The 12808-nt window shown below is 32.1% G+C and overlaps 2 protein-coding genes and 1 long non-coding RNA gene across 8 annotated transcripts; 2 read left to right on the top strand and 1 right to left on the bottom strand.

The window, feature by feature from the left end:
- The first annotated feature begins 681 nt into the window (after window positions 1-681).
- LOC143184075 (uncharacterized) lies at window positions 682-1396 on the top strand. Its single transcript, XR_013002718.1, has 3 exons — window positions 682-834; window positions 916-1050; window positions 1147-1396. It is a non-coding gene; the product is annotated as an uncharacterized LOC143184075 (long non-coding RNA).
- Window positions 1397-2196: 800 nt separating this feature from the next.
- Nude (Nuclear distribution protein nudE) lies at window positions 2197-9640 on the top strand. Of its 5 annotated transcripts, none has more exons than XR_013002717.1 (9): window positions 2197-2604; window positions 2788-2982; window positions 3173-3463; window positions 3572-3708; window positions 3781-3963; window positions 4535-4662; window positions 5179-5290; window positions 5514-5584; window positions 8718-8783. XR_013002717.1 is itself a non-coding variant. In XM_076386037.1 (8 exons), exons 2-8 carry the CDS (start codon window positions 2897-2899, stop codon window positions 8773-8775), a joined length of 954 nt encoding a protein of 317 aa, XP_076242152.1. In that variant the 5' UTR covers window positions 2197-2604; window positions 2788-2896; the 3' UTR covers window positions 8776-9640. The 5 variants fall into 5 exon arrangements, 2 of the variants coding, with proteins under 2 accessions (XP_076242152.1, XP_076242153.1); XR_013002715.1 differs by having other exon boundaries at window positions 5077-5290; XR_013002716.1 differs by having other exon boundaries at window positions 2197-2613; window positions 5077-5290.
- A 72-nt stretch (window positions 9641-9712) lies between these two features.
- Window positions 9713-12808, bottom strand: LOC143184074 (histone H3.3A). 2 transcript variants are annotated; one of them, XM_076386039.1, is made up of 3 exons: window positions 12670-12808; window positions 10810-10945; window positions 9713-10714 (listed from the first exon to the last, which is right to left on the bottom strand). In XM_076386039.1, the coding sequence occupies exons 2-3, from the start codon at window positions 10935-10937 to the stop codon at window positions 10432-10434; spliced, it is 411 nt and encodes a 136-aa protein (XP_076242154.1). In that variant the 5' UTR covers window positions 10938-10945; window positions 12670-12808; the 3' UTR covers window positions 9713-10431. The 2 variants fall into 2 exon arrangements, with proteins under 2 accessions (XP_076242154.1, XP_076242155.1); XM_076386040.1 differs by lacking the exon at window positions 12670-12808 and adding an exon at window positions 12144-12324.

The raw sequence follows: 12808 nt of genomic DNA, 5'->3' as shown, positions 1-12808 counted from the left end.
TCATGTTCTCCTGATACTTACCATTAATTTCGCCAAAGACAAGGTTACATATTGGTAAGTATTAAAAACTCGTGATACCTCCATTACACTATTATTGTCTGCTCTTAGTTACCTTATTTCTGACCAAACGCTGTAGATGAGTAAAGTGTAAAAACTCGATAGACTTCTCTATAAACATATATTGTATTCTTCTGATACATTGGTGTATTCTTTCCACAGTATATATTTTGGACAGCAATAAGGATAATTTTCGAATACTATTGTGTACTATATCTTTTTAGTAGCTGGTTGTAGTTGTACTGCTTAGAGATGTTGTTTACAGTTCGCTTGCAGATCGTTTCGTTCGAAAATTAGCTGAGGACCAATAAAATTCTGTTGAACATTGTACATTCGCGCGGGATTGATTTCAGTTTTTTCTCTTTCCGGCTTTTCTGTCTTACCATCTTGATGAGTGAGTCATAATTTTACGGTAATGACTTTTGTTCTGTGCCCGATACTCGTACTGTACCTACAGATCTTCGAATCGGAGTCCCGAAATGATGGTGCCAAGTGTGATTGGTTCCGCCATTTTTCAGCTAAAATTATAGATATAGTACTACTGACGACTGACGACCCTCATGTTTGTTTCCTCGTTTATGCCAGTTGTGTGTATCCTGTGTACCTCGTATAAAAAGAAAATAAATACCTGCATGCTATACATTACATTGTAATAATTTATCAAGAAAAAAATATGTCATGAAGATATTTTGCTGTGACCCAAAACATAGAGCAGGATGGGCAGCAAACATTGGTCGAGAGGATTGGAGTTTAACCAATGCGTCGTATTTCTGCGAGGTAATTTTTTTACCATGTAATTTTGTATAATTTGTATAATAAAGTAGGATGTGTAAATATTTTATTTATTATTTTATATAGGTTCATTTTAAATTACACATGTGGAGAAGAAAGAATGGATGATGTAGCAAAACTTAAACTCAATGGAGTATCAACAATTTTTGGATTCTATTTGAAAAGAAAAAAATAATGAAGAAAATGGAAGATCTGGGTTAGGTATGCATAACAGATTACAGTAATCTGTAAATGAATGTATTAAATTTGTTTAAGTTTATTTAAATATATTTGTAAGCTAAACTTATTTGTCTTTAGGAGAATACAGATAATCTGAATATGGAAAAATTTGACAGCTTAAGAAGTCATAATTTAAAATCAAAACTAGCAGTGGAATGTGAGTGATAAAATTCCTAGTCAAGTAGCAATACTAATATTAAGTATAATGGAAAATAACTCCACTTTAAAATGCAACCACTTACAGTAAGTAGTACATTTTTATTATGTGATTTTTTTTTAAGTAAAATGGTTTACATATAATATATGTATACATTAATACACGTTTTCTTTTTTCAGGAAATGCTATTTGTGTACCAAGAGATGTTTCTTAGAAACCATTGCCCCTAATACTTTTCAGGTGACTTCTTGTCAGACGCGAATACTGTTAAATACCTTATAAACAAGTAACAGCATTGAAAGCCAATGCAAGATCTGCTACATACATTTACCAAGTAAACAGATAAAAATACAGGGCTAGTGGATTAAGTCCGTAGGAATCCGACATAACAAAGAGGTGCGGAACCCCCTCGGTATCTATCGAAGATTTCCACAGTTTCTCTCGTAAAAACTTTTGAAAAAGTCTTGCATTAACTAGAAATATAATCTTCATTAAACTTATTTATTTTTGCAGATCAAACCAGAATTTACAGCAGCAACCGAATGCAAACCAAGAACAAGAATTTGTATGCATCAATATGTATGGTACTTTTAACAATTCATTCTGTAATATAAATGTAAACCAATAAAATTATTAATAAATGTATTATCGATACTTATAATGCTCATTCTTTCATGTATGAAGCCCAGAAATAGTCAAGTACCCGGACGAATCGTTGAATTCAATTTTTCTGAAAATATTTTATAAAAAATTTGTATTCTTATTTTTTGGTTTATTTGACGCACCGTCCTTCTAGTCTATGACATATTATTGTAAAATAAAATTTAAATGTAACTACAAGAAGAATAAGCATACACTATGTTTTACAATTCGAATTTCGCGGTATGGATGTTTGCTGAAAAATGGCGTCAGACCTAACTTTTCTGACGTTATTTCGGGACTCTGATTCAATGGTCTCTATCCTTCTACGTTTCACCTGCTAGCCACTTTCTCAAGGTCCTCCTTATTTATACGCATCTCGAGACGTCTCCGTTTCTCGATGCGCTCCCACGTCGTCGTCGATCGTTGCTTCATTCAGGAACTCCGCTGATAGACAATCGTCGTTTGGCTGCCCTCGGTTCGAGCCGTTGGCTCATTTTATTTACACATTAGCGATACAGAATCTCGCCTCGCTCGTGGAATCTTCGCGTGTCAAGCTCTCAATCTCGTTCCTGGTACGCGCAACACGGTGCCGTCGGCGGTTGTCAGTCGCGAATTTTCGCCCGATTCGCGATTCGCGGACACTCCTACCGTTTTCTGTTGCGCTGTACCCGTGATCGACTTACTATTATTATCAGTAGGTTAGATTAACGTTACTCGACCCTGCTATGGATGCGTAGGTGAGCACGGTAATTACATTTTTGTTTCCTATCGAAGCATAAAACTTTCACCGCGATGAGTGTGAGAACGAATTGTGCTCGTTAACGAAATCTTTAATTAGACTCGCGGATGCTTTTCGTTTTCTGTATTGATTCACAGGCTGCATGGGTGCTTGTACATAAACACATCTGTTTTATTTGCAGGATGTCATTGGAACATTGATAGAGTAGTATAAACCATAAGTAACTGTGATTTTGTTTTGAAAAAACATAATTGCATACTCCACATAACAGTCTTAAGAATATAGTTCAAATGATGGATGTCGATCCTCCAAAATTTTTGTCTAAGGACGATGAAGTTCAGTATTGGATGGATCTTGCTCATCAATTACATAGAAGGTAAATTATTCGTATAACCCATGTTGGGATGTTACTGTTGAGAAATTTCTATAATTATTTACAAAATCTGCTAGCAATGTTTAAGCTTTGTATAACTTTAACCATATCATGGATAATAACTTATTTGTGATACCTATTGGATATTGGAATTCTTGTCTGTTAAATTAATATTTTTGTAATAATACTATAGAAAAGAGGACATCGAAAGGGAGTTAGAAGAATTTCAAGAAAATTCACAGTTATTGGAAAAGGAATTAGAGGCATCATTGGAACAGGCAGAAAAAGCTAATAGAGAACTAAGACAACGAAATACAAGACTTGCCACTGAAGTGGAGCAATTAAGAACAAGATTAGACCAACAAACTTCAGACTGTGCAATGTTTCAAGGAAAAACACAGGATTTGCAAGCACAACATGACCACTTATTAAAGTATATAAGAGAGTTAGAACAGAAAAATGATGATTTAGAAAGAGCTCACAGGTACTTAAAAACTGCATCCTTACCTTCACAAAATATGTTGTATCCTTAAAAAATTAAATGAATCAAAATTATAAAAGAAATTACAGTAATATTTGTCTATGTTTATAGAATAAATAGGGTAACAGAAGAGGAAATAGAAGCCAAACTTAATTCAGCTATTGAAAAGAATGCTTTACTCGAATCGGAACTTGATGAAAAAGAAGGCCTAAAAATTATAATACAGAGATTAATGGACGAAATCAGAGGTCAAATAACTGATTTTCAATAATATTAATAATTATTGAATAGCATTATCCTAACATTCAGTTTTATTACAGACTTAAAACAAGAGATTCAAGTTCAAGGAAGGCATCAGCCAGATAACGATAAATCTGCCGATAAAGTTCGTAACCACGTTGATAGTAATAAGCTGCAAGTTGAATTGGAAACACATGTGTCACCCACTAGCCCAATAGTATTACAATCTATACCTCCGAGTAACACAACTTCACCGCTGAAAAGTAAGATACACACTACTTTTCGTAAAACTAAGCGCATGTTTTGCTTTGGACCTAAAAGATGATTTTTAATCCACGAAAATAATAATAATGCCTAACAACAAATCTAAGCAGTCGTGGACAGCAAACGGATATAAAATTTGAATCAAATTGACTTATCCTATTGTAATATATACATATACTTTTTGTATATTACTTATCATTTTTTCTTCTATGATAAATGAATATTCGTCATTTCTCAATATCTGAGACTAACTAACAATAAGAGGAATTGTTTGATCTGATCTTAACGCTTTATTAACATACTTCTATGCGCTTTACTTAATTTTATCTTTCTGTACATATACAATATTGTTATTAATGAAATAAACATTATTTTAACAAACTTGTTCTTCATTTTAGTTTTTAAAAGTTACATTTTTTAACGGATTTGCATGTCAATTTTTTTTTTATTTATTTGTATTAAAGCATTATATAGTTTACACCATAGTTCAGTAATTTAATTTTCTATGTATGCAGTACTGTACTTACGATATACTTGTAGTAATTTATCTCTTCTCCTGTTTGCAATTAGTTGGAAACAGAGTTGTAGGGGGTGTAACTGGGAACAACAATAACAATAATAATGTGAATCCACCATTGGCACCATGCACAAGAATATTAGCGATGAATATGATCGGCGACCTTATGAGGAAAGTTGGTGTAAGTATAAGATATACTTTGTATTATGTTTTTTCTGTATCCTATATACACTTTTGTTGCGCACGTCAAAGTAGCTTAGAGCATGGCTTGTTTGAATTTTGAAAATTATTTTCGGTTGCCGTAAATATTATCTTTCGCACTAGGCAACTATTTTAATCACGAGGTCTTTTTCCAAACATAAAATACTTTTTGTGCCGTATAGAGAGGTATTTATTGCTAAATATTACTTGCAGTTTGAATTATGTGATTACATAAGTCATGCGTGAAGTTTGTTATTTGTTTCAGTACTAATTTACATTCCAAAGTTTATGTAATATTTTGCAAAGTACTTTGTACATTCATTTGTTTAATTTATATGAAATACTCTTAGTATTAGTTGACACTGGTAGTGTGATGTAGTTGGTGTGTTGGTAGCTTGACAGGTGGGTCTGCATGGACTGTAAGAGGGTAAAGTGCACTTGTCTGGGTGGGAAAAAAACAGTTTCCACTACACCTACTGATTTACCATCCGTCCAGGTTCACACACCTACTCAATGTATACGACAGCAACCTAGATCGACCAAGTGCTGACCAAGCCTTCGTGATACCTCACCACCGTTAAATTATTTTCCACATTTTTATGATGCAGGTCTTTATTTGATATCTTTTGCTTTGTTCTTTATATTTTTGTTCTATATGCACATCACACTTCCTTCTGCCCAATTACCCTGTGTACATATAACTTGTTTCACTACTTGTAGAATAATCCATTGTAATTGCTTTTCAAAACATATAAATATTATCTAATAATAATAACTCTTCTGCTCGAAACGATAGTACATCATTTAACAATAGTCATTTACTTAACACAGGCATTGGAGAATAAACTAAACACATGTCAAAATCCATCTCGAGAGGATCAAGCCGTCCGTGATCTCTACAGGTAACATTACAGCAATATAATTTCCAAACATCTATGTCATTATTCCTGTATTCTTGTGCACTGAGTGTACTTGTAGTAAATGAATATCATGTATCAATATTTTTCATACGTTTTTAACACGGATTGTTTGCAAGTATACATTTATTTATGAAATTGACAAATTGTTCTTAATACGTCTATTCTCTTCAATGAAGGGGTTTTTGATAAATGATTATAAAATGATACATGATAATTACGAATGGAATTGTACTTATTAGTTTCATGTTCGTCCTTGAATATTTAGTGCTTCCTATGAACGTTAGAGATATGAACTTATGGATAATTAAGGCTTCCCATGACCCCAGTTCTCTAGCTTTGTAGTCTTTGAAAGTTCAAAATATTTAATAAGACTGCATTACCCCTCGTGTAGCTCATCTTATTGCTTGCGTTACTAATTAAGACATCCTTTTATACATCTCTCTAAATGTAAAGCATTTTGCTACTTAGTACTAGTGCGGTTCCAAGATGAAGCGATCAAAATTAATCCACACAATGATAGAAAATAAGCTAAAATTTAACAATGTTATTAATTTCTTTGATTTCCACTATTATCATTTAATACTTCCTTCTAGTTCCATAATTATATATCGTTTTTTATTGTATTTTAATATCTGTGTATGTTGTGTAATAGAGCTGCATTTAGCTGTCAAGCTTTTCTTTGTGATGCAAGGAGTACAATGTATTTTTATCATAGTTAAATGTGGTCTTAATAATTTGAATTTGAATTTGAATTTGATTTGATTAATTTAATAAATTTTTAATTCTAAACATTTTACAATATATTTGAAAAGGGTCCTTACACTTACTAATTATTAAGACCACTGATAAGTCAGATTAATATTATTAGATCATTCCACTTAAATCAGACACATAATGCAATTAATAATTAGTAGTATGAAAGAGAAGGTATTCGTTATTTACCTGTATATGTTTCTGGTACTTCAAAATTCATTTTTAAAACAGAACATGATGTACAATTAATTCGATTAGAAAATAATGTACTTTATAGCTTATATTGACTAACTGCAATTACCTGAAGTTTTAGATCAAAGTTTATGTAATTTTTTCTTTTTCAATTTTTATATTTCTATACGTTGTAAAACGAACGTAATTTAAGAATATTTTACATAATCGCGAAACTATAGGATTGAGCCAACAATCATGTAAAATTTTATTTAAATCTACTATACTCTAGTAGATAATCTAGTAGAATTTTTGTCTTATAATATACGCGACCGTGGCAATAATTCAGATCTGAAGATGTAATAAGGATATTTGTAAATAAATAATGTACTTGTATATATCTTGAAAGAACTTGTCCAAGCATTATAAGTTATAATAAAATCTGATAATTTGTTCCTACATTAAATACTGAACTAGTATAATAGTTCAGTTATTAACTAATCAAAGATCATGTAATTTGTAGGACTGTTATGGCTCAATCTATAACATTTAATGTTTTAATATTGACCTCATGTGCTTAAAATTTATCTTCTTCAAGATAGATTTTTTCAAAGGTACTTTCTCCACTTTTTTTCATTATCAACTTCCTTGTACAGTACCAAAGGAATCAATATTAATTGCGTAACATAATACAAATTGTCGTACAAAAAACATTTGTAACATTTTGCCTGCATGAAATTCACATGTCATTTTTATATTTCTTGTCACTAATGTTCACACGTTATATATAATAAAACGGTCTACTGTATTTGTGACATCAGGCTGCTTAAATGTATGAGGGTCATTGAATAAGTAGAGAGACAAACGACTACTGTTTTAATACAGTTTATCAAATGAATGTTATCATTCATCTACTTTTTACCACAATATGTAATTACAATAATACATTTGTACCATCGCTCTACTAGCTTTTTTATGACAGCAACAAACAATTGTTTATCATGTTGCTTGATTCAGTTTTTCACATTTATTTTCATTTCTTTGCTACTGTTAAACTTGACTCTACTTAATGACATTTTCAGTGAGTTGAACAAAAAGAAATCTGATGGGGTGAGATTGGACTATGTAGTAGATGTGACAGGCTCACAGCCTAAGTTTTGATAGTTTCAAGTGTTGATTGTGCAATAAGAAAAAGCAAGAGGGACAGTCCTTTTGTCTGTAAACCTTGTCGTTCGTATTGTATCACAGACCATACATTATTTTCAAGCATTACATTACATTATATTACAATTTTCAATGGTTTATTGTACACTAATTCGCATGTCGCTAGAAATAAGTTCATGAACGCGAGTTTTCAAAGCTAGAATTTATACCTTGATTAGTCACTAGCATCCATTCTGTCACTTTTCAATTGATTCACGCACTTGTAAAAGTTTGCACGATTTGTTGAACTTGTAGCATTTTGTTAAAGTATTTTGCTGTAAATTTCAAGTGATTTAACACACTTTTACAAACAGAAAATCTTATAACAAAAAGCCTGTCTCTTTAAAGTGTATTTTTTGAGAGTACTTATTATTATTAACTAACTGTTAAAGATTATGTATACCGAAATAATTGATAAACAACTTACAGGAATGCCTACTTACGATTCTGAAAGTACCATATTTCTTATTTTGAATAGTATCTAAACTAAAAAGCATTTGTCTCTTTATTTACTGAATGACTCTCGTACATTCTAAATTGCACAATACAAGAAAATTTGTGTTTTGTCACACTGTTCTCTATATGGATCATGCATTAACATTAATTGTTTAATGTAAATAAGGCTTACCTTGAAAATACAGCTATTATGAATTGCAAATACTTAGGCTACTTTTTACGCAAATTACTGTGCATGTTGTACAGTTTATGCACGATCCATAAACATGTACAGCATTTCTCAATCTATCACTGCGTCCCTAATATTACAGCTACCTATATACGGTTTAAGTTATTAAACAGAGTAATAACAGGGTAGCTAAATTTAAGTATATTTGTTAATTTTCAAAATAAAAATAATTGTAATACACTGCACTGAGTAGTCTGAAAATTTGATTGGGAAACGCTGATCTAATAAACATGCGTTATACTTTCATAAATCGTGCTTCTCAATGAAAGATGTAACGAAACAATATTCAATTTTTTCAATTAGGACTAGACGGCAGGTTCGAGGCATTGCCTCTGGCAACAACAACTACATTAGATTATAAGACAACGGATAATATTCCAACAATGATTCTTATTTCACGCGTTATACTTCTATGCCTATCAATTTTTATTACTTTGATTGAAATCTCAATCTCGTTAATTTATTTACCAATTCTCGATAGAAGGATACTTGTATCGAATTATTTATTATTTGTCTATATTAATTATTTAGTGTCTTTCTCGTAGAAATCGTAAATCATGGAAATTATACTTATTTCATCATAATTTAAAAAAAGTATGGTTGGCAATGGTATGGACGAATTTTGTAAATATTCTAATTTGTAAGTGTATCAAGATAATAACGCGATAAATATAGAGGTGTATTAGAATTATGTTACTGTTCTATAGATATTCACAAATATTAATTAAATTATTTGTGAGTTCTTATAGTTCTTGTGCGATTAAAAATTTTGCCAAGATTAGATCTTGTAACGTCTAGTGCAAATTTAGCTTTTATAGTACATTAGGTATCTTATATACATGTCTATTTTTTAATAACAACAGAATATTCTCCTGAAATAATTCAATTTTATACTTCAAAATGTGTAAAAGCTATAAAACAATGTATTTCAACAAACCTTGGGCGCTTTTATGTCATTTGCATAATTCTGAATAGCTTTGTATTCCCAACTCATACAAAGTAGGAAACGTATTAACATTGTTAATTCAAATGTACTATCTAATAAATAAAGAATTGTTAGTTCTCTCTAGACATTCGCTTGATGTATAAAAGTAGAAGTTAAAAAATACTTTATAGCCGTATTAAATACCAAATTAATTTTTAAATGAAACTGAGATTCAAATTATAGCAAAATTAACATAATATTTGTAACATAAATTTGTAAAATAAAGTTATTGTAAACAGTCTTCCAGTTGTAGTTACTTGAAACTTGTTTCACCATTAAGTTGAGTAAATAATTATTGCAAAATAGAGAAAGGTAAGTTATTATATCGAAGATTTATTTATGAAACGTTTATCTTTACACGAACAATGAATACTTAACTGATTGAGATGTTTTGTGTAATTTTCATACAACCAGAATTCTAGCATAGTAAATACTACATTGGATTCCTATAAAGAAACTGTCTTATCTTCTAATGCATATTTTTTCTATGTATTGTATTGATAATGATAATGATGGTGCTACGTATTGCAATAACAAATATAAGAATTGTAGTGAGAAAACTAAAACTGTCATTTGATGGTCTTAAAAATACTTTTAGAACAATTTTCTTGTTTTGTATCAAGAGTTTCTTATTTTGTATGATTTTTCATTCTTGCAAATGTTTTTCACAGAGCTGTAGAAAAAATAAATTGAAGTAAAGAATAAAGAAATTACCATTTATATCTGATGATACATTTTTGTGAAGCGTAACAATCTTCACGTTTGTGTATATGTCACATACATGTAAGTCAAAAGAAGGATCATTCGTATTCTAAAAACAGTTGAAGGTATTTCATGTTCATTCACAAGAACTTTGAAATCTATACATCTACTATGAAGAATGAACGCATTACAACTTGTACACTTTTGTGGAGTACAACATAATATGTAGTCTGGAATGAAAATGCTCCATCCATGATTGTTACGAATGATAATAATAATTAATAATAATAATAATAGTAGTAAATGGTATGTATGGGTGTTACATATTGTTTAAGCACGCTCGCCACGAATTCGTCGAGCGAGCTGAATATCCTTGGGCATGATTGTAACACGTTTAGCGTGGATAGCACACAAGTTGGTGTCTTCAAACAGACCAACTAAATATGCTTCAGAAGCTTCCTGTAAAGCTCCAATGGCGGCACTTTGGAAACGCAGATCGGTTTTGAAATCCTGTGCAATTTCACGAACCAATCGTTGGAACGGTAATTTTCTAATTAACAACTCAGTCGATTTCTGATATCTTCTAATTTCTCGAAGTGCTACGGTACCAGGCCTAAAAGTCACATTTTATATCATGTAGTTTAACAAATATAAAGTATGCATAGGTACTTTTATTATTGTATAAACAATAATTTGCATACAACTAACCTGTATCGGTGAGGTTTTTTCACACCACCCGTAGATGGTGCACTTTTACGAGCTGCCTTCGTAGCAAGCTGCTTACGAGGCGCTTTACCTCCAGTTGATTTACGTGCTGTCTGCTTGGTACGTGCCATGGCTTATCCTGAAACAATACAAACTTTATTAGTGATACAAGAGCATGTGTCTTTACAAGGTATTTTGCTACACATTGAGGAAAATTTAAGGAGTAATTTCAAGCATTAAAGTAAGAAAAAACTTAAAAACAATAAGTTGCTGAGTCTTCATTTATTAATTGCTATCATTTCAAAATTGGTTAAACCTGTCTAAATCTTGGCAAATAAAATACCACTATTACCAGTACTAAACCTTATAGCAAGGATTGGAGCATGGAGAGCAGTGATTATCATAACCATTGTATGGATTGAAAGTTCTACACCTTCTTCAAATTAGTCAAGTAATTTGAATGAAAATAAATTTGGACCTTTATTCAAATTGATCAAATATTACTTTAATTCAATCTTCTCAAATTTAAGCTTTAATTTAATTAATATAACTTAAAACAATGAATATCAAAAATGGTGTCAAGAGATAGTGATTGCTGAAATGTTTTTAGAGAGAATATCTTAATGAAAGTCATTTTTAATGTATTATTAAATGCCTTAACATGCATTCACATCAGATTGCTCAAAGTTTACACTATACAAATTCACACCATTCAAGATATAATATATAATATACAATATATTGAGTAAAGAACCATTGAAAGAACCTTAATTTCACTTAAAACAATATTTCAAATCAAATAAAATAAAAACTTCACAGTGACAAAACAGTTTGCTTAATTGCTTAATCTGAACAAGACATTAAAAACCCACAACAGTTGTATGAAATGCTTATAATTAACAAATGGAAACTCAAACGCAATTTCATTATTCTTGATTTTCGTCTTGTATTCAAATCTAAAACTGCCGCTTAAACATTCTCCTAGTCATAGCTGAACACTCTGTATAACAAACAATTTAATTTCAAATTATTTAAAATGCGAGTGATTAAAATAAGTCAAACTAACATTAAAAGAAAACCAATCTGTATTGCAAAATATTCGTCGAACTTAAATTAACATTACTACAGTAACAGAATGTATGTAACAGACAACCGTAAGAAATTCCGAAATAAGAATAATTATCTTGATTCTTGAATAAAAAAGAAAATTATAGTAGCAATTCCCGTAATGTTGTTTATGTAAACATAGAGTACATACTGATAAAAGTTTCATTATTGTTTAACAAACACAACTTAACACACACAAAACACAAAAAGAACTACTCTCTGGTAAATACCTCGCTATCTGGAGTAAACGAGACAGCAAGGAGTGGGAGAGAAAAGATGGTGGGGCAAAAAGAGAGTGGGGGCATGGTCCGTTGCTGTACGCAGAGAGGAACCGCGCACGGAGGAACGCCGCGCATTGCGCAATGCCACAAACTTTCGTTCCTCCTGCACCGACGACAAGCGAAGTCGCGCAAACGAGAAAAATATATCGTTCTAACTTGACACTAATTCTCGCGTCTCCCGTTCATTATTTCGAAAGCACAGCCCCGCGGGCCGACGATTGGCAGCGGACGTGTGACACGCTCGCCGCGATAAATGTCGAGAGCGTCGGCCGCGCGAACTGTAAACGATTCCTTCCACGAACGTCAATTGCAAAATGGAGGCAACGCGATGGTACGTCGCGTTCGCACGCGAAAACTCGACTTTTCCGACACTTTTCACTTCTCCCGACGCACAATAACACTTGCCGCGTGTTCATCGGCGACGGTGATCATGCGTGACCGTAGACAGTGCACGATTTAAACGGCTTTTACGTACCTCTGAAGGGAAAATTCTACGAGAAGCGAGAGCTAGCACTATCCGTTTCCTTGTACTTCGATGGCAGTGGACGCTCTCCCAAGTCACGACTCCCTTGTCCCTACCCCCTAGAAATTAAATCGCGAGAGGCACGTAAGCC

The sequence above is a fragment of the Calliopsis andreniformis genome, chromosome 9 (assembly GCF_051401765.1).
Source record: "Calliopsis andreniformis isolate RMS-2024a chromosome 9, iyCalAndr_principal, whole genome shotgun sequence".
NCBI classification, from domain to species: domain Eukaryota; kingdom Metazoa; phylum Arthropoda; class Insecta; order Hymenoptera; family Andrenidae; genus Calliopsis; species Calliopsis andreniformis.
The sequence above is the reverse complement of the archived record's forward strand: the minus strand, read 5'-3'. Positions and strand labels throughout refer to the sequence as shown.